Genomic DNA, 22,413 nt, shown 5'->3' with positions numbered 1-22,413 from the left:
ATGAGGCCATGGCTAGACATAAGAAGAATTGTTCTGCTAAAAGGCTTAACACATTGCTGCAGGCCCTTGGTGCCCAACTTGTGGCCCTTTAATTCTTGTAGTGTGCCATTTGGATCCGGGCAGTCAGCATTGATTTGAAAAGAATGCCTCCAGTCTCCAACCACATTTGTAGCATACCCACAGTCTCTGACCATCTCCTGTAGTATGTCCGCAGACAGCATTCTGTAGTATTACATATAGAGAACATTATATGCAGCCCCTTGGTGGTGTGAGGTGCCGCAGTTGAGGTCCCTCATGATTCGTACGTTGACAAAAGGAGCCCACATTGCAGGGATAAACACTTCACTGGTTACACTCATCTCTCACACCAGTAAAAATATTTAGGTATTGTGCTCTTTAGACTTTTATAAGGGCACCTGCTGTGGGATGGAACAGGGTTGAGATAAGGGACTGGAATGGCAGCAGTCTCTTGCAACATGTTTCCAGTCTCCACTGGACCACTGAACTATCTATGCATTTTAAATATTCATGACTAAATTCAGTGCTGCCTTTAACACTTTTCCAAAGCCCAACTTCAACCAAAACTTGTCTTCAGTTTTGGATAAACTTGGAATGAGTATTGTTTTCTGAAGACTCTTTCCTAAGTAGGCTAGACGCGGGGGTGCCCGTCAGCATCTTTCTACCCGCCATCCCTCGATCAGAAGATCAAAGGAGCAGATTGGAAAATTCTCAGGCAAACGGAACTTGCAGCCAATCAAGAAAATATAATTGTGTATACCGAACTTTACAGTCATTATGCTAAAAATCTGCACCTGAATGATCAGTTGTTGTCATCGATAAGGAACAGAACTCCTCCCTTTTCTCCTGACAGAGACAAGAGCAACTTAAAGGAGAACTATGAGGTGAGTGAAAATCACTCAACCTCATAGTTTGAGCCGATGTGTGACAATGAAACTGTCACACGTCGGCTCAATAGACCGGGAAGTGAGCGAACATATACCATCGCTCGCTCACTTCTCAATCATCTCCCTGCAGAGAGGAGAGCAGTGACGGTCAGTCATCACTCCCCGTATGGATTCCCCCCTCCCCGATCCTCCAGCACTGACTGGAGGAACGGACGGGGAGGGGACGGGTACAGCTGGCTCCGCCTCTAGATAGGCAGAGCCAGCTGTCATTCACGCAGCTGGGTGGATCTCGACAGTAATGTTGGGATCCGTCCCGGCTGTGGCGGTCTCAGTATACCGCGAGCTGAAGCTCGCAATATACTGAGCTTTGGAGAACTATATACTGAGCTTAAGAGAACTAATGGGAAAAACACTTACCCCATAGTTCTCTTTTAAGTAGATACATAAAGCCACTAACAGGCATGCAAGTATGTAAGTTTCTCAATAGAAAGCCCAGCATCTCTGCAAACTGTCAAATAATTAAAAAAAGATTAAATTCAATGTAATTAATTTTGATATATAAAGCAATGCATGTATTTCTATTCTGTTTTCTATTTCATTTTGGAGTGTTGCTTTAACCTATTTTTTATATTGTATCAATATATGGAACAAACACATAGTTTTCTCTCTCTCTGCCTCTCCATACGTATATATAAATAATTTAAATAAAGTTTTAAAAAAAAGGGATCAAAGCCCTGTCCTTGAAGACCTGGGTTAGATCCACGTCATTGCCGTTCCTAAAAAGAATCAATAGGATTCTTCTTGAAATTGTTAATTTTAATGCGACTGCACTGGAAATGCTCTAATATCTGTTATACAGAAAAAACTGCTAAGCTACGAGGACAGATAACGTAAGCAAGTAATATACGCAGACAAGCATTTGAAAGGGGGGAATTAAAGATGGTAATCTCCAAACTAGGCCTCAACATTATTTTAGGCAGGAAATTGCAGCATAAATAACGTCTCTTCTACCGAGATGAAGACTCGCAGATATCCGTCTGTTGCAAAAGTAGAACAAAGGGATTTTTTGGAAAAGGATTTATAACTCAATTATTACCTTTCACAGTGATGTCCAAAATGTGTTTAATTTCATAGTGCTGGTTAATGGGGAAGGCAGCCATTGTCTTCACACCAATATAAATGAATGTGTTTTTTTCTTTTTGTTTACCCCAAAAAATTAACTTATTACCCCACATAGTTTCGGGGTTTCTGGGACCTTTGAGATGGTGTATGAAGGTCCATGTAGGTGCCTGAGGGTCCTCTTATTTTATTTCTGACAATTTGTGGACTTATGGGGAATGAAAGGTTAGTCTAGCTCTAAAAAAACTTTTGTTTTGTTTGGACTGGAGCACGGAAAGGTTAGAACCCCTGTAAGATTTCGAATACTGTCTCATTGGATAGATTCAGCAATTATTTGTTCTGGTTACAACTGTCATTGGGATAGAAGGCGGATGGGAAATCCAAACAGGACAAGACAGAAGGAAAAGAGAAATTCCCCAATAATGACACCTGTTCCAGTGACAACTGTCCTTGAGAGGATTAACTCTCACTTTGTGTTGCGTCTTTGGGATAGGAAGTGAAAGAAAAACTTTCCAATGAGGCCAAACAGCACAGCCCCACAGCATGCACGTCAGTGCAGAAACCTGTGCCCGGGAGGATCAGCTGCTGCATGTAGCCGAGTCAAGCACTGTTCAACTCAATGACCGGATGCGGCTGCATGCGGCTTCACACCGACCCAAACTTGCACACCCGTACAGGTATGGATGCCTACCTTTGGATGCAGAATGTCTTAGGGCTCCGGAGCTGTCCAATAAAAATGAGCACATGAGCAGGGCAATATGGTGTTGTTGCAAAAAGCAACCAGATGATGCATGCAGGTCATTTTACCAGTGAGAGTTCATGAATAAACCAGCTTACCACTACTAACCTCCGGGCCCGATCCCCAGTTTTCATAAAACAGACCCTTGGTGCTATAAAGCAGAATTCAGATCACACAGTGTGCAAGTATTTCTTGTACCTTGCCAAGAACTGCAATACCTGGAAGAAATAAACTTTGATGGCAGACAGCAGAAGTCAATCGTTTACTTACTTTCCTGCAGCGTAAACTTCAGCTGTATCAAAAAGGTTAATTCCATTGTCGTAAGCCAGCGTCATCAATTGCTCTGCCATCTGCAGAAATCAACAGAAACAGTTCATTAGCATAGAGGAAAGTTAAACTATATGTCATAAATGATAGCACAGCAACTATAGCTGTTGACAAAGTGCAGTCATAGCCCAAATCAATCTACCACAAGGGTGGGCAACTCCGGCCCTCCAGCTGTTGTGGAACTACAAGTCTCATGAGGCATTGCAAGACAGCTGCAGACATAACTCCCAGGGGCAGATGCATGATGGGATTTGCAGTATTTCCACAGCTGGAGGGTTGAAGCTGCCCACCCCGATCTACCAGAGCAGATTGTCTGTAATTGGCTACTGTACTTTGCGGTGTATTTATAAACATTTTGCAGATGCCATTCAACCTGCACAACTGCATGTACATTTGTTCTGTGCGAATGGAGCCAAAAATGAATGTTAGTATATTTTCTTTCTAGATCGAATGTAATTTCAGGTAAATACCACATTATGGCCACTAGATGGCACTGAGGGGCATAGGAAAGAAGAATGTGGTATTTACCTGAAGTTACATTCGAGCTGAAAAGTCAATATACTAACATCCATTTTTGCCTCCATTCGCATTGAACAAATATATGTGCAATTTTTTGCGGGGCAAAAATGTATAAAGTGGCACAAGCTGCACCTCCTTTTAAAAACTAGAAACCCCTTATCTAAGGTCCCTACCAGACTCATATTCACCCAAGGTACAGTCCCGGAGATAACCAATGAACCTAAGAGGCCACTTTTTTGTACAGTGGGAGAAAATGGGTGTAGCTAGAGGAAACACAGGGAGAACAATCAAACCGCATGCAGACTTTTTACTGGTGGTATTTTTAACCTAGAACTAGGAACCGGCAGACGGCTGGTGGATATAAATGCACCTCAAAAGTTTCTATTCCAATTGCTCATGGATAGTGACAGCCTCTATATTCTATATCAGTACAAGTTTCCTATTATAGAGGTTGCCACCTATTAATATTATAATACAGGATATACATAGTGCCCACAGCCTGCGCAGTGCTTTACAATATAAGCTTATGACCTCCGCTACTCATAATGCTATGTTCATGGCTGCAATGCTGATCCAGTGGCTTTAAATATTCCTTGAGGCAGCGACACGGAATGAAAATGCAGGCCAAGAGTTCTGGCCTCATTCAGATTTTCTCATTTGCATTCATGTTCCAGGGCAGTGACTCTGAACACGTTGAAGCCAGACGTAAAATAACCAGTTTTCTTAGAAGTCTGTCGGCAAGGTTTCCTTTAATGCAAACAGCAGTGTGAAGTAACCAATCAGAAAGAACTCTTCGTACTTTGGACTTGGGTTACTGCACCTCGCCACGGCTCTTTACACCAATTTATTAAACAAGTCCCGATGTCACATGGAAGTAACCAAGTCACTAAACGCAGCTCCAGTTTGTATTTAATTTAGAACACCTGAACCGGTGAAAAACAAGGAGAACCATTGAAATGTGAAATATGTCGATGTAGCAGAACAGGAGTCTGATAAACAAAAAAAATGACCTCCGCACGGCAGAAGAAAACAAGTGCTGCAGGAGGCTGAGGAATACACACAGGACTCAAGGAAACAATCTGCTCCTGAGAGCTTACAATCTAAAATGCGGGAGCAAGTGATATAAAAAGGTAGCAACTGTGAGGGGATGAGTTGATTGAGAAAATAATAGTTTAGTTGTTCGTAAAGGTGGATCAAGTTTCCCTGAAGATTTCTCAAGGGTCACCTAAAGGCAGTCGGCGTAGGAGAGAGGCGGACAGGTTGGGGTAGGGAGTTCTAAAGGATAAGGAGGCTCTGGAGAAGTCCTGGAGGTGACCATGGGAGGAGTTAACGAGGGAGTGAGTGAGCAGCAGATCTTGGGAGGAGCAGGGGGGAACAGTTGGGGTACTATTTTGAGATGAGTTTTGTGATGTACCCGGGGGCAGAGTTGTGGATGGCTTTCCATATTGTTGTTAGTATTTTGGATTTTATTTGCTAGGTGGGATAGGTGGAGAGGGGCATGGGATGGAAGCCAGTGGAGGGACCGGTAGAAAAGGCCGTGGGACGGAAGCCAGTGGAGGGATTGGCAGAGACAGGAATGGGATGCAAGCCAGTGGAGGAATTGGAAGAGAGGGATAGGGGATGGATGCCAATGTGGGGATTGGAAGAGAAGGGCACAGGATAGAAGCCGTTGAAGGTATTGGCAGAGATAGGCACAAGATGGAATCCAGTGAAGAGATTGGCAGAGAGGGGCTTTGATGGAAGCTGGTGGAGGGATTGGCAGAGATGGGCATGGGATTGAAGCCATTAGAGGGATTGGCATGGGATTGAAGCCATTAGAGGGATTGGCAGAGAGAGGCATGGGATTGAAGCCAGTGGAGGGATTGACAGACAGGGGCATGGGATGGAAGCCAGTGGAGGGATTGGCAGAATTGAAGGTGAGACGGAAGCCAGTGGAGGGACCGATAGAAAATGGCGTTGGATGGAAGTCAGTGGAGAGATTGGCAAAGACGGGAATGGGATGGAAGCCAGTGGAGGGACTGGAAGAAAGGGATAGGGGATGGATGCAAGTGGAGGGATTGGCAGAGCGGGGCAAGGGATAGGAGCTGGTGGAGGGATTGGCAGAGAGGGGCTTTGATGGAAGCTGGTGAAGGGAATGGCAGAGAGAGGCATGGGACTGAAGCCAGTGGAGGGATTGGCAGAGAGGAATGTGGGATGAAAGCCAGTGGGGGGAACGGACGAGAGAGACATCAGATGGAAGCCAATGAATTGGCAGAGAGGCCCAACAGAGGTTCTAACTAGCTCTAAAAGTACAAACAAACAAAAAGACTCTGACGATGGGCATCCCAATGGTCAAACGACTCTGTACTGCACAACTGCACATAAATGGAGAGGTAAGACCACATCAACCGCATATTTACAAGACATGGAAGATGGTGTTCCCAGGCTGTAGGGGGATTTCCATAGGGGGGGGGGGGGGCGTCAGGCTATAGAAATACCTGTATAGAAAGGAGATTTCCGGGATAAGCAGGCCATTTCCCCTCTGTAAATTTCTATTGCCTGATTTTCAATTAGGAATGCAGAGTACCGATAATGTCTCCTTTGATGCATGCAGAGCGCTCATACACGCACGCGGGTAATGTGATAAAGGCCCTAGCGGATAATTTGAATGCTTTCTCTCAGTAAACTGATCTCCCATGTAAGATGAAACCGGCTCATCGTAATTTTCAATCGCTTCGGATGAGTGATCTGGATGTTTGTTATTGAGAATACATTTTGTCCTAGTTATGTAATCCAGTTGTCGCAGAATTAAATTCTGCTGTAATCTTGCAAAATCATCCCGACTTTGTGCTGAGCACAATGCCCCAAACCGCTGCCAGGACACAATATACACCACGCCGCAGGCTGACAATAGGCTTAAAGGGTATTTCCACTTTGTCGCCAAACTGGGATAACACCTACTATATATTTATTCCATGTTCCTATTTACATTGTAGAACTTAAATATTTAAAAATAGCTCTTTTCTGTAAACTTCAAAGTTGAAGGGGGCTGGGGAGTTCATGTTTACCATAATTAACCCTATCTGTACTGTGCTGGCAGATCTCATCATTAGTCTGTACGATTAAGCCCATATAAGTGAAACACACCAGAGGAGTGATGTCTAGGCATGGACGGCACCGTGCGCTTGTGTAATAAAGTTGATTCGGAGTGATGTTACCGGCAGTGCGACCTTCTGTCTGTATGACTTATCTATGGAGTGGAGGAGGGCTCATATGGTCAACACCCAGTATACCCACCCTGTGTATATCTGGGACTGAGAGTTTCTGGAGCATAGCCCGTCCGACATACTCATAATTAGTTTTAAACTTGATGTCCAGGACTACACATCCTGGTTCCAATGACGCGTTTCATCCACTATATATGACTATGCCCTGATAGGAGGGGTGAAACATGCCAAGGAATTGGTAGACATAGTGGGTGGATGTAGAATGCTCTCTCTGCTTGCTTTGTATAAGTAAATACAAACAATACTGTGTGTGAAGTTTTGTACTGTAAAGTGTGCTGGGAATCAGTACAATGCGTTGCGGGCAGACAACATTTCTCAGGGTATTATGGCCTAGGTTATGCATTAGCTATTGCAAAGAGAACAAGTAAGGTGTCTGATTTAATCTTGTGAAATAACCCAATTTCCTTTAAGCCTTTTAATATTTATTTATTTTGGAGTGAAGCAAAATTATGATAAGCTGCAGACTAATAATTCCCTGTGCGTAACTGCCAATCTACAGCAGTTGGAACACATGCAGAAACAAGGTAATTCTTGCCATGTGTCATGTGATCTCCCATCACCAACACTGAAATGGCTTACTCTGATTTCATTACACACTGTGAGCTTCTCACAATATGCATTAGATTAGATATGCAAATCAGATAGAGCCCGCCTCATGTCCTGGCTGATGTCCAGCATCATCTAGTGCTTTGTTTCCTAGCTCAAATGTCCCTGGCCCCGCCCCCCCTTCCAGCAATTAGATTTCAGTTCTTCCAATCATGGAGGATCAGCATCACATGTGGGTGTTACCTAGGGTGGTCGGCATGCAAAAGCAGTCTGCGTAGGAACCCCCATTCCTCCTGACTGACATTTACCCACCAAGGCTTTTTGATATTTGCATGATTCCTCCCAAGATCCAACCCACTGCTTCCATCAGGGTTGAGGGCTCTTGGGCACACCCAGCATGTACAGCACCCTGCCGGTCCCTCCCACCAGCCATGATGTGCCTGCATTGCACACAGAAACAAAGAGACCCAGTGATACAATCACTGGGTCGAAAATAAAATTTGTAATGAAAACAGAAAGTTTTATTCAATCCTTTTACGTTGTCTGTATGTATATATATCGCAGCACGGAAGTGGGCTTTAAATACAGAGATGTCACATATACTGTAGGCGTACAGCCGACATCCCTTGTTTGTGCTGGAAAAGGGATCCCTCTGTGCCCCCAGCACAGTGACCGTGCTGTCACCGACAGCCCCCGGCCACGGTCTATAATTGGAAGCAGGCTCCAGATCAGGTGATCCCTGTGACAGCTAATCACACAGGTCACATGATCGGGAACACCATGTGATGCTTTTAAGCATTACGAACTTTTAAAGGGCTGGAAAGGGTAAAAACTGTCATTAGCATGTTGATAAAGGGGCAATTAAGTTTGCACTGCTGCCTTTCTTCCTTAATCAGATACAGTGGTACCTCGGTTCACGAACGCTTCTGTTCGCGAACAATTCGGTTCGCGAAAAGGAAGTCCGGCAACATTTTGCTTCCGTTTGCGAACTCTGCATCGGGTGACGAACACAACCGCAGCCATCTTCCCTGCTCTGACACATGGTCGTGGCTTCCTCTAGTCTAAATTGCGGTCTGATCACAGTTTCATTTGGTTTGAGACCAATTTGGTTTGCGACCAGAATCGTGGAACGAATTAAGTTCGTGAACTGAGGTACCACTGTATTCTCTCACTTCCTGTTCAAGTGGCTGGTGTCAGATAAAACAGGAAGAGAAGATAAATGTCCTCTATGGTGATACAGGCAGCATTTAAAGACTTACTTGTCAGCAGGGACACAGCTCTAAGAACCCAGCAGAAGTTCTAGCCTTTCCCTGCTTTATCCAAAAGGAAAAAAAAAAACCGTTTGGGCTTTAGCACATATGTACATAGACAGACACCCTCAAACTTTGTGTCACTGCTCATCCCTCCCCCTCGCAGCACACCATGTGCAAATCAGCAGTTAGACCAATATGTGAAAAAGCCTCTAAATCGAAGATCAAGTTTAGTCATCTAACTTGCTCAACCAACAGGATATTAGGACATTAGCATCAAAATAAGAGAGCTTTCTAATAAAGAAAGTCTGGATATTATTATTCAGGTCCAGAATGGTGCAGATCAAACTCCAGGTCTGCCCTGCTCTAAGGGAATCCTGCCAGCTGCCTCTGCTGCCGAGCAAGCAAATCCTCCCTTTGTGGGCCTTACTAGAAACAAAACGATCAGCACAAAGCTGCATAAATATTTAAACTGCTAAAGACTCGGCCAAGTGTTCCGCTGTGTGCATGGTCGTATGATTATCTGCCTGGCCCAGCCAGGTTAATGGCTGTACCTTTTACTCCACCCAGAAGACCACATGTTGCCTTTATGTTGGAGGGCCAGAATGACGGGAAACTCTGGGAGCAGTCATCGCTGACCCCAAAATTCAGGATTTCCAGGATCTCAAGGTTTAAAACAAAAACTGTTCCAATGTTTGCCTTTCGAAAAACAAGCAATGGCAGCTCCCATAGTTCCAACCAAACAGGTCTTTTAAGGGACTCTGTCCACTCCGTGTTCCCCCGCCACTCCGTTCCCCTATAGTCCTAACCATGTGTAAGCTCCATATTGGATGGCGTTGGCTCTTACAACCCATGTGTCTCGTTTCTAGGTCTTGGGACTGGCTGCTCAGCCCTGAGCACTCTCTCCTAGGAGCAGGTCACATGCTCTCCCCATACTTAAAAGCACTATTTCACAGCAGCTCAGACGGAGGAGCAGAAGGATGGCGTTGTGTAGTAAAGGCGAGTATAAGTCAGTGGGCTTTCAAGAGACTCTGCCCCTTGGCTGAATGGGCAAAATAACAGTCTCTTTAAAAGTGACCTTGATAGTTTATCCTATATTGGGAAGGACTGCGGACTGGACCCCCACTGGATTCTACACTGAGTGGCCAGATTATTATGACCACCTGATGTTTGTAGGCAAATTAGCTATAATTTCACGCTGAAGTTGCTAGAGGGCCAGACCAATACCATTATAAATAGGGAAGCAGGTTGTTTACCACGACAGCAGAAGTGATTTTTTTCTGAAGATACGGGGAAACAACGCGATTTAACAGCCTTTGAACGTGGGATGATTGTTGGCGCTCGGAGCGAGTATCAGCAAAACAGCAGAATTCGTTAAGTGTTCAAGAGCAGCTGTTGTTAAAGTGTTTAAAGACCGGACTGTCAGCCGAAAATCTGGGTCTGAACGTGCGAATTGTGGCCGTCAGCGACTAGTCAATGTTAGGGCAGAACGGAGAGTGGCAAGACTGGTACAAGACAACAGAAGGGCAACAGTGCAGTGTCAGATTCCTCGCATCACCTTTCAACATCTCGTGGAGTCACGAGGCGACCCCAACAAAGTACCGATGGGGTGGGCTCATTTCTCCTTTAGAAATCTGGGAAACCTTAGAGGAAACCATATACTGACAGAAGCATGTCCATGGCCAACCCCTTTGAAAACACTAGTTGCTTAGCCGTCTCTGACTTCAGTTTGAGTCACTGAGCTGGAAAAGGCAAGCAGCCAGTGAAGTCTTATCTACTGATCTGCATACTTGTTGGTATGCTAGGTCAATAATATGCCTGGAACTCCACAGTAAAACCATTCAGAAAATACCAAAGCCAGAGGTGCAGTATGAAAGCCAGGCAGCTAGCACTTTCAGAAGGAAAAGTCAGCAATGAGAGCCACCATATTTCTTATAGTTCAGGTTAACTTTAAGGCTCCCTATGTATTATCTGCAATATAATAAGCAGTCTTCTAATCTCTTCCATTCTTTCTATTCAATTGACCACAACACCAATAAGGACAAAGACAATCCTAAAAACCTGCAGAGGGTTCTAAACTTTCTACAAGCTGTCGAAAATAAGGAAAAGTTTTTGCTGGAGTTTCAGGCTAATCATTGCCTTAGCATGTCAACATAGCTGCCCATTTGCATGTCCATTGGCTGGACCGCTGATTTAAAGCCAACATTTCATAAAATACCAGGAGGTGTCCCTGCTGTACTATGGGGAGAGATGCAATGGGAACCGAGTTGAATTTAATTTTGTCATATCCCGACAATCACAGTGCAACATCAACAGAAAAATGTCCCAGAATCTTCAAAGTCTTGGATTAGACCACCCACCCGCAAGTCCCAAAAAATAGGTCATCCTGATGGAGAGCAGACAGATGTACACAAACACAGGCATGCCGCACGACTTACTTAGCCCAAATTACTTTTCTTAACAGCTGCCACGTATGTGCCAAATGTTATTTATAAACTGGATATACATCTTACCTCATCGGTGATCTGACCTCCAAATGTCACCCATGTTCCTTTAAACACACAGAAAGGATAGAGTCAAGAAGAGCAGAAGGCTTCGGTGAATCCTTGGCATGCCAGACACACCAAGGTCAACTCAAAGACCCTCCTCATCAACAAAGGTACCTTATATACTGTAATATTGTATAGAAAACAACAAGCTCAAACACAAAGACTTACATGTACTGGATGCATTTACAACTTATATGGAAACCCAAACACAACAAATGATTTAATTGTAGGTGGATTGGGGTTAGACCACCAAGCTTGTAAAGTTCTACTATTCTCAGAAGTTTCCTTTTGAGGGTTGACCTGTGTGAAGTTCCTCCATCAATCACCTCCCATTAATCCTTACCCTGTCTCTGCTTGAGTTATGTGTTGGTAACTTCAACTTCAATGGGGAATTTTTCTGATGTGCAGACAACCGCAGGAGCAAAAGGGAAGAAGATTACAGAGGACAGTCAATGGGGTTCTAAGTGGGCCCTGAAGGCAAGCAGCATTTTCCACACCTAACAAAACGGACTGAACAATCTGTGCACATTTTTTTTAACATGATTTTTGGGCACAATCTCTTTTTATTTTATTGTAGTCCTTGAGTGTCATGTTACATCTTCCTTGTGTGTCTGTGGAGGTTCTTATTCATCCAGGTCATGGTATATCTTTAAAAAAAAAAGGTCAAGGCAACTGGACTTGCTGTATTTTTCTTGAAGACGTTTCACTGGTCATCCAACCAGCTTTCTCAATTCAGAATGACTTGTACAAACATTTTCTGGGAATAAATATGGTCAATGTTGCTCCAATCCATAGTCTGCTAGTCACAACCAGGTGTTGATTGCATTTGCATAATTCGAGTCTAGGAGGTGTTATTAACCTGCCCAGAGAGAGGTATTAAAACAGCATTGTATATGTCCAGTGCAGTGAGGAGTGCTCAGAATTGTATGTCGGTGAAACAAAACAGCAGCTACACCAGCGTATGGCACAGCATAGAAGAGCAAAACCCTCTGGTCAGGATTCGGCAGTGTACCTACATCTAAAGGAAAAAGCTCACTCCTTTGAAGACAGTCAAGTACGCATCCTAGACAGGGAGGAGGACTGGTTTAAAAGAGGTGTGAAAGAGGCCATTTATGTAAAAATGGAGAAGCCAAGCTTGAATAGAGGTAGGTGGGTGGGTGGGGGGATGGAAACATCTATTATCTGCCACATACAATGCTGTTTTAACACCTATCTGGTCTTTAAAGAGAACCATTCCTTTGCTCATGAAGGGCAAAGTAAAAGGGTCAGGGCCGGACTGAGGGCCAGACAAACAGGTAAGTTGAAGAGACTGTCTCTCCTTGGGCACTTCAGCAGACAAAGGAACTGCAAAAAGGACAGGACCTGCTACCTATGCTGCTGCAGAAGTTGGCAGCTCAAAGGGATGGGTGCACCTTGGTCTTGGGTGCTAAAGGACCTTAGCCCTGCACTGGGCACATTGCTCCTCCAGAACGGGTAAGGTACACTGAAGTCAGAGCTGTTGTAGGTAAGGTAGATGTAGACGGGTAAGTGTACCAACAGAGGCGTGAAGTAAAAGGTGAGTATAAGCTGCAGGGACAATGACTAAGTTGTGTTTAGGGGCTAGGAAGGTGGGGGCTGGGATGTTTTTGTGAAAAAAAAGAAGAACTTTTTGGTGATATCACTATATTAGTACATATATTATATACTGATACCAGAGCTCCAATGGACTATTATTATGATTTCATGATAAACAAAACGTTTTAATGTGAACCTGTGCTTAGCCCCATTAAGGGGGAAGCAGCAGGTTCACTCATGGCTGGATCCTCTATGCTGCTCTGCTCGGGTACTGGAAGCCATGAGAAATACCCCTTCCTCCCATGTGACAGTCCTGATGCTCAGTGATTGGCCGCTCCGGCACCAGTGCCCTTTTTAAGCTCTGACTATGGTCAACTATAAGTTTACACAGGGCTTCTTCTACTCCCTCCAGGCGGGAAAATGAGCATCGGGTGAGCAAAGAGAAAGCAGATACAAGCAGTTGTAGGGTCCTGCTATAAAGTGGATCTGTTTCATTGCTTTGCATGGTCATAAATGGCACATCATGCATTCAACATATAACTGGTGTCACTTACCTAAGCCAAGGCAGGACACTCTTAGGCCGGACTTTCCCAGGTTTCTGAAAAATAAAGAGCAAAGCGGTTACTGAAACAGTTAAATCAACAAATGCAGTTTAAAGCTGAGCTCCGGGCAAAGCGCTATACATGCAGCTGAAATACACATACGTCAACAGTGTTATCTGCTGAAGGCTTGGTGAATATGCCCAGCTACTTTTGTGACTCGCACAGATGGCACAGCAAGAGGAGTGACACCACTTTTGGTTACAGTTAAGGAATAAAGTGGTCACCCGTCACCCAGAACCTGCTGACTAGACAAGAAAACAATCAGCAACACACTGATAAGTCATTAACTGTGCTCGCTCTATACCAAGAATGTTCCTACGCCCAAGAAACTGATGCTCCAGTGCTAAAACACCCTCTCCTAGTCTCAGCGCTGCTGTGTGGGCATTAAAAGACACATTCAGGTACTTATGCCAGTTCCATGTAAATGCATTTAAACAGTTTTTCTTTCCTTCTTTTTTTTTTAATACATGCCTAAAGTTCAGTTTTCGCTATTTACTTAACATATTCCTAAAAGCCTTAGGAAGAGCAATGACCTACATGCGTAGGATCCAGCTCGAAAGGATCTTATAAATCGAGCCTCCATTAAAGAATAGTCATAAAAAAAACACATTAGGACAACATTTTGGATGTTTGGCTTTGCACTGAGAAAGAGCACCGCTGGAAGGAGCACGCAAAACACATGCAGAGCACACGCACACTCCATGCAAATTGGGAAATGGCAGGATATATACCCTGAGCATCAGGCTGCAAGAGCACAATACCAACCAACAGCTACCTGGGCATTGCAAAATGTAGGCTTGATACCTGGTAATGTTCGACAATTGCCAGCAGTAAAGAACCACTGGCACAGTTGATATATCTTAAGCAAATATACCCAACCTTTCCTTTTCAATTTAAAAGGAGTACGCTGTACTATGTTCAATACCATACTGTACCATAAAGCCTTGTGCATCATGCAGCAGATATCAGAGGGGAGATTCTAACATTTGCCATTCACAATTGTCCTTCCTGCCTATACAACAATATCCCATTTCAGGCTCAAATCGTCCAACTCCCCATACACTGCTAAAAGTCAAACCAGACTTGCTATATCTTACCTACAAATTGATCAATGCCAGCTGTGAGTCACAGAATGAGAACTACAGGTGCCCATAAACAAATGCCCACAAAGGTAGTCAATTTACATCTGGTTATGAAAACCAAATGTTTATGGCAAACCTGACAACCCCCCCAGGTATAGACACAGAAAGTATGGAAATCTGGTCATATGATAACCACATCTGTGTGAACGCCATATGGCCATTCCCATTTACCATGAGCTATTCAGAGGTTTGGCAATGTCAAAATCCAGACCTGGCTATACACAAGTACTGAACAATCAAATCTTGTGAGAGATTAGGCCACTCCCATGTCAAGTCAAAACGGCCTATACAGTACTGTGATAAAATATTTATAAATATTCACAATATCACTATCTGCTCTATAGTCTACTGAGACCTCTTGGCCAGGTACATTACAAGCCTTCAATGCCATCAGGTGAGCTGAAGTTCTGCTTGAAACACGAAGAAGCTAAACCATTAGACTGTATAGTGTTAAAAAGCAACAGTGAGTCCAACGTTTCTCTTATTCTTTACAGCCCCCCACCACAAAATTATCATGAAAATTTGGTTTTCTGCAACACTCATAGCTTAAGTGTTTATTTTACATTATGTGATGATTGTGACACCAATATTGGGCATTGTACGTCTGCTGGTAGTATTTGGTGGAAACTAGGAATTCTGGTCAAATTATCGAACAGAGTCCTCCATATATACTAGAGGGCAGGTAGTGATTTAAGTCATTAAATTAGGCTTTGAGTTAGCATTGATATGGATAATTATACACACAGCACACTGGTATCAAAAAGACAAATCAAAAATAACAAAAACATCAATAACCTCCCTCCCACCCTCCCTCCCAAAGACCCAGTTCCATTTGCTCTAATCCTTTTGGCTATTCTGGGCAACACCTCCACTTTTCCTGCTTAAAAGCGAGGCTGTCTAAGAGGGGTACAAGGTAGTATTTTTGCAACAGACAGATGCTTGATGTTACGTCTATCAATGTATTAACCGGAATCATCAGATTACGCCGCCCAATCCCCTTTTCCTCTCCAAGCTGCCAGAGGTTAAATGAGAAGCAAAGCCTGCTCCTCCGCACTACACATGTTCTTCACAGAGTTTAATTATGTCCTTCAGGCATAAAACATGAGCAGATGTGAAGAGGTCTTCTAGGTTCTCTCTCCGAGTTACATACACTAAAAATCCTGCAGTGTTACTGAGGCAAAAACTACAGCACAGGCAGACGTATGCAACGCTACGATTAAAGCACAGTTCTCGGATTCCCCTCTGATATCAACATGGATTCAGGTAAGAAAGTGAAAAGACAAAAAGATAAGATCACAGCTGGAATGTATAAGTGTAAACTTGTTTGCCAATTTGATGGCCAAGTTTTCTAATCTAGAAATGCCTGTAAGAGAGCACGGCTAAGATTCTGACCTCACTTTTCTTCAGTGCAGTAAAAGAAATGCAGCTTGGTCAAGGACAACCCCCAGCCTGTGATTGGATAGTGAAGAAGCCTTGCTCCAATGATGGAGTCAGCCCTGTGCCATATCATTTACTAGCTAGCTCCCAGTGCACTATCATGAACCTGATTGGTTAGCTGCCCACACTCCCAGTGTACATCATGCTGCACCGGGAACAGTAGGAAGCTCATATAAAGACAGAAACAGGTACTGTACTGCTTAAAAAAAAAAAGGAGAGAAGAACGTTTGTTGTACAGATAAAAATGGGGGTATTCTATATCTGCCCCAATGTAAACATCCACATTGTGTAATAAATTCCCACTCATCTGTCAATGGACTAAAAAGAGATACTACAAAGTGTAGTTAAGATGGTTGCGTTACAACTGGACCGTGAAATCTACAGAGCTTAGGGTGAACCTTTTGGAAATCTGAATTAGTTCAAGGTTACATAAGATCCAAAGTATTCAATTACAACTGGTGAACCCCGTTATTAAATGCTGATGGGACAATCTGGAGATGTGTTATATTAGATTTGAACAGATTGTAACGTGTGTGGTGTCCATGCTCAACTTAAAGTCAAACGGTTTTAAAGCTATATAAAATGCTGATGGAATCACTTACAATGGATGCTGCTCGTTTATGTTAAAAGTTTAAATTTCCTGCAGAATCAGCTGGACCCCTAAGTTCTGGCCCTGATATCCTGTTTTAGGGCCCAGTCACACCATATCCGGTGCGTTCTGCCATGGGTCGAGGCCTGAACGCACTGGATCACATAAATTAATCCGGGCCACACTCTGGAGTGCGATTAAGGGCCCCCTTCAGCCCCAGAAAGCGTCTCAGCTTCATTTTTGTGATCCGGTGCGTTCCGGCCTCGAACTGTGCCGGAACACACAGGATATGGTGCGATCTGGCCCTTAGGGTGGTGCCTTTCACTTGCAGGGTCTTGTGTAGCCACCCTTGCTCATCAGCTCTACTTAGTGGCCAAAATGCAGAATTACATTACATACATTCCACCTGAAAATAAATTGTATCTAAAAGCGTTCCTTTTTTGCGGCTATTTGCGCAAAATGAACTTTCAGAAAGATTTGTAGGGCGAATGGCACTGCAAATTGGTTAAAAATAGATCCCGATAAGTCGATTTATCCACTTTGGTATCAGGTTCAATAAAGTCCAGTTCATTCGATCTTCATACCTTCAAAAAGGTATGGCAACCCCTCGTTAAGAATGGCGGGCCTCGGATAATAAGACAAGAAGTCACCTATGTAAAGCAAAATACCTTTACCCATTATAATATATTATGCCACTTATATGTACATGGCATAGTATTACCAGACCACCTGTATCCATATCTGAATTGCCTGGAGAGGGACAGTGCTCTGGCAATGGGTCAAGTCTAGGTGTAGTTGAGGAGATAAGGGTGGGGATTTCTTATTAGGGGCAGGACTTTAGGTGCCCACTCTGCTTACAAGTACAGCAATGCTCAATGAATATAACAGCCTAAAATTTATGAACATATACAGTAATAACTAATGATCCCCCCCAGTACTACGGTGACCTAATATATGATAATGTATTCGCTGGAAAATTACCCGAATCTATCTTCAGGACACTTCAGTATTAAACGTACCTGTGTGATCCAGGAGGAATTGGCACTCACTTCTTCAAAAGATATAGTATATAGCATGATAAATAGTCCAGACAGCTGTGACTGGTTGGGATGAATATTTTATCCGAAATGTCTCCGATATAAATATTCACGTTTGTCAAACCTCAAATCCTGATATTGTCTGAATTATTACAGAAAGGAAGGAAAAATGCCATTGGTGGATATCATCTGCATAGAGTATGAATGGGCATGGGTTTCCACTGCCGGTGATGCTTTACACCCATAACCCAAAAACACACTGGTAGGTTAATTGGCCTCCAGCTAAAATGGCTCTGCTTTGTTTAGGACTGTGGCAGGAACATTAGGCCATCAGCTGGTTCCAGGACCAGTGTCTGTGTTGGAGCTAAAGAGATAAGTAAAATAAATCTCTATACAGATAGGATTGTCCATAATCTCCCCATAGGGAATATGAGGAGCACAGTTAACCAAATGTACTGGGTTAGGACTTATATGGACACCATCTTTTATGGAAATACTCAGCATTTTACACATCACTTTTCTGCACAACATGAAAAAAGTGAGCACACGGCTGGCTACTACTACTTGTTCTGAAAATGAGCCTTTTTTTAGGGGTATTACCAAGTGTGAATGTTCATGCAGGCCAAAGGTTTATTGCATCATGGACATTCATGGACTGGATTATTGTCTCAGTAGAGTACACATGTGCAAACACTGTATGTTCTCCACAACTATTTTGCTAAAGTGGAGCACCAGACCCCTTTCTGGTTTTTGGATATAATGGTCAAGGGTTAGAATATATATATATAAATATATACATACATATATATATATACATACATACATACATATATATATATACACACACATTTATATTACTGCTGCCTGTTCCCCCACTGGGGATATTTTGCCTCATCTCCTGTTCCCAAGAGATAACCGGAAGCGAGACAAGTGAGTCAGGGAAAATCCCCCCTTTGGCATTAGTCTCCACACCCCTCCCCTCCTGTTCTGGTGACAACTCTAAAATTATAAATTTCCATTCACTTTTTGTCCTGAGGACAACAGGAGGGACATGCTGGAGCTTAGCTGGATTGTAGGGATCTTGGGGCGCTTTGCAATAATCTGATACCTGGAAGCACCAGGAAGTCCTCAAATATAAGGACCAGTTGACGCTTTACCAGATGAGGTCCACATTTTCCTTTAGCAGTGTCTGTCTAGAGGGGGGCTTGTCATATCTCACAGTGTTGCTAGTCTTGTTGGTGCAAATTATTTTCTTTACTTAAAGGCGTTTACTCTTATTCATTTAAATGCTGTGCATGTGTATGAGCAATCATTTTTGTCTACAATCCATTTCTAAAACTGTACTATACAAACTGAAGACACTCATGTCTAATACATGATCACATAACACCCTAGGAATATTAAAAATGCCATAATGCTTTTCAGTTCCAAATTATATTGGTGTACTTTAGGCTGAAGACCTATGACAGCAGCTCAATTGAGAAATGTTCAGCCTGATCTTGCCATAAGGTCACAGCTTGCCTATAAACACCTCAAAGTACAAAAAAAAAGTGTCACTCCCCTCTATAGGCATAAACGTACATGTTCAGCCAAGCCAAGATTATATGCTCCCTGTTGCTATGGATTACCCTTAGGAGTACCTAAAGTGAACCTGTATCAAGAGGAAAGTAAAAAAAGACCAAATGGATTATAGATCTATATTTTAGGATGTTTAAATTCACTACTTGCTACCTCTGCTTTAAGAAAACCTTTCTTACGTTCTATTTTCTTAGCTTTGGATAGACATGGGAAGGCTTAGGACCTCTGTCAGGTTTTTTACTGCTATCCAGGGCTCCGTTTAAGAGGTTTTGTCTCATTTCCTGTCCTGATGATCGTTTACCAGACAAGAGAGAAGTGAGGAAACCTCTCAAAAAATCAACAGAGAAATAAAAAAATGCTTTTCTTTAGTAGAGTAAGCGAAGGCTAGAAGACATCTGAGATTTTCTTGCTATCAGTGCTCCATTGCAGATTCTCCCTCACTAGCTGTCTGGTGAAACCGTATGTAGCAGCAGAGTATAACGGCACCCCGCAGGTAGCAGTAAAAACCAGACAGGAGTTCTAATCCTTCTCCACTTTCTTCAAAAACTAGAAAACATGGTTTTACTTACACTTTAATGAATGCAGTGTACAGTAAGTACCTAAATCGGACTCGGTATCAGTCCCTGCGCAGCAGAGCTCAGAATGGGGGAGAAAGAGGCAACACAAGAAGCAACTCAGTTGTACTGCGGTGCAAGAAGCATGCTGGCAGGAGGATAGAGTAGAGTGACATAGAGATGCATTCATGAGTCTGCTTCTTTCTTGTTAAGGCTAGGTTCACACCTTGAAGTCAATGGGACCTGTTCACACCTTTGCGTTACATCGAGTGGCCGAAATTGCCTGTCATGCAAAAAAGTGCAGGAGCTATTTTCAGGCGGTTGTGGTCCCATAGACATCTCTATTCATTGCTTTTCAAAGCAAAATCACGCAATAAAAACTGCCGAAAACAGCCCAGTGGCTCCATCGCCTAGGTGTGATACCAGCCTCACTGTGTCCAGTCACAGGGAGGGATATGACCTGTGAGGGCTGGTGCAAACTTGGGTGATCTGAGGACGTGCGTACCTGGCCCACGTGATCGTGTGCGCCCACACTGATTTCAACGGGGTAACATCTGCTATTTCAATCGCAACCGTGCGCGATTGCACAGGCGGAATCATGGCAGGAAACCGCACGATGTGCCTGGCGTGACTGGGGTGCCATTAGAAAATAATGGCACTGCCAGATCGATCAGCGGTGGTGTCCGACTCTGTGACTGTGCAGCCATCCGCGCAATTTTGTGCATGATTGCCGCGTGGTCACGGATCGCCCAGGTGTGAACCTGGCCTAAGTGTTACTGAACTGCAGCAGAGAAAAATCAGGTCTGCAGCCCCTGCCAGACAGAGCAGTGTATATCTCTAAACTGAATGGAAAAAATACAAATGGTATTTTCAGCAACAAGTTTGGTATCTATACTTTCAAAGTTAAATAAACAAGTCTCGAAAAATGATTGGAAACCCCACACAGATGCAGCAATGCATCCATCTGCAAACATAAAAATGAAGGACGGCACAATTTCCAGCTCTCTAATCTTCATGATCCTAGATTTAGCATATTATTGAGAATCCCGCACTGGATGCCATGCACAGATTGTGTCTCTGCATTTTCCCCCATACAGCCGGCAATGTAACGTATGTGTAATGTCTATTTAAAGCCAAAAGTCATGCCGGAGCCTGAACACAACACACAGGATGATCCCCGGGACCCCTGCCGGGTCCGTAGCATTTGTTAACCCGATAGCCGACAAATGAACACACAGATATAAGACTGGATGGGCAATGTGACAATACTGTCACCCCCTCCTCCCTGTGCCATACCTATACTTCATCCCGGGCTGACGTAAGCTGGCTTCGCTAGGGCTTGGAACATTTTGCACCGACAGATGTCCCAGGCTCCGAGCGACCATGGCCACCGCCCGGAATTTCGTCCGCGCTGCCAGGCTCGGGCTACTGACATTTTGCCTGTTCAGCCTATCCTCCGCGCTCCGAGTTTTTAAACCGTGCTCCGAGCAAGCAAACGAAACCTGCATGTCGCCCCTTTAGCGCTCCACGGTCCCCAGTTCCTTATGGATCTGCGATGGTCGATTTTCCACAGTGGCCTTCTGGCCAAAAAAAAAAGAATAAAATGGTAAAAAAATCCCTTGCGTAGACTCTGCTTTGTTGCTAAAAGCCAGCAGCAACCTTAACCCAGGCAACGGATATTATACGGTATTATCTGATCTTCAGAAAAAAAGCTCCTTTAATCTCTTTCAAACCAAAGTGCTCCAAGGAAAATAAAAACAAAAAAACATTCCCGATACTGTACCATTTACATCGTGATGGTGCTTGCTGTAAAGGAAAGCAATTTCAAACAAAAAAAAAGGAATAATAATAAAAAAAGAACTGAATTAAAAAAGAAAAGAAAATTAAAATAAAAATGTAAAAAAATTATAACAAAAAAAAAAAATCAAAAAATTGCCGACAGCTTCTCTTAACAAAACAGGAGGTTAAAGTCAGGTAAGCAGAGTAAACTTCCCCGGGAAAGGCACATTAACTGCTCGGAGTCTGGCTTGCAGGAGAGTTAAACGGGCTTGCATACTGTTCGCTTCTCCTCCTTGGATAGCCCAGTCGACCTCTGCAGTGGAGAGAGCACACAGCACCTCTAGTGATACTCCTCGGCTCACAAGCTTCTTTAAGTCAATTAGGTGGCCAGCCAACTGCACGGAACTCAGCAATTCATTATTAAGTAAAAGGGAAATGCTCGGTGCTGTCTTCTACTGGATGATTAGAGAAGGACGGCTATTGTCCCCAGGCACTAAACTCCCTAATTACCTGCCGATGTTTTGCAATATTACAAAATTAATGAGGGGTACCTTCCGAAAATGACATTTTCATGGTGTGACAGAGTGGAAGTCAGGACAGGTAGCAGGAAAAACTGGCATGACAAGTACAAAAAGTGTAAAAAGTCACAAGATCCTAACTGGTTAAATGGTGTAACTGGATCTGGGCTTCGGTTGTATTTTTATCACTCTGGACGCTGGCCAAAGCAATAGGTGAAACACAGAGATGTATTTCAGCTCGTGGTGAGTCGGGAGGTTGTAGATGTTATCAAACAACATGTTATTGAAGCAGGGACGTGACTAGGAGAAGGCGGCATGGGAAGTTGCCTAGGGAGCAGAGGAAACAGGGGGACACAGTATCACAATATTATGCTGGAGGAAAAAAAAGTATATATATTACACA

General features: G+C 43.6%; 1 protein-coding gene across 6 annotated transcripts in view; it reads right to left on the bottom strand.

Moving 5' to 3' along the window:
* KCNAB2 (potassium voltage-gated channel subfamily A regulatory beta subunit 2) overlaps window positions 1-22,413 on the bottom strand; it is a 99,555-nt gene that overhangs the window by 27,645 nt on the left and 49,497 nt on the right. For 4 of the 6 annotated variants that reach the window (XM_018552665.1, XM_018552680.1, XM_018552648.1 and 1 more), the window contains 3 exons: window positions 13,329-13,372; window positions 11,185-11,222; window positions 3,034-3,113 (listed from right to left, as the gene is read on the bottom strand). In XM_018552665.1, the coding sequence (XP_018408167.1) occupies window positions 3,034-3,113; window positions 11,185-11,222; window positions 13,329-13,372 (162 nt within the window). Of the gene's footprint in view, window positions 1-3,033; window positions 3,114-11,184; window positions 11,223-13,328; window positions 13,373-21,009; window positions 21,222-22,413 lie in introns of those variants that run through there. The other 2 variants (XM_018552641.1, XM_018552672.1) reach the window with 1 other exon arrangement.

This window comes from Nanorana parkeri, unplaced genomic scaffold (genome assembly GCF_000935625.1).
Source record: "Nanorana parkeri isolate BGI_ZX_2015 unplaced genomic scaffold, ASM93562v1 scaffold5, whole genome shotgun sequence".
Taxonomy (NCBI): Eukaryota; Metazoa; Chordata; class Amphibia; order Anura; family Dicroglossidae; genus Nanorana; species Nanorana parkeri.
The sequence above is the reverse complement of the archived record's forward strand: the minus strand, read 5'-3'. Positions and strand labels throughout refer to the sequence as shown.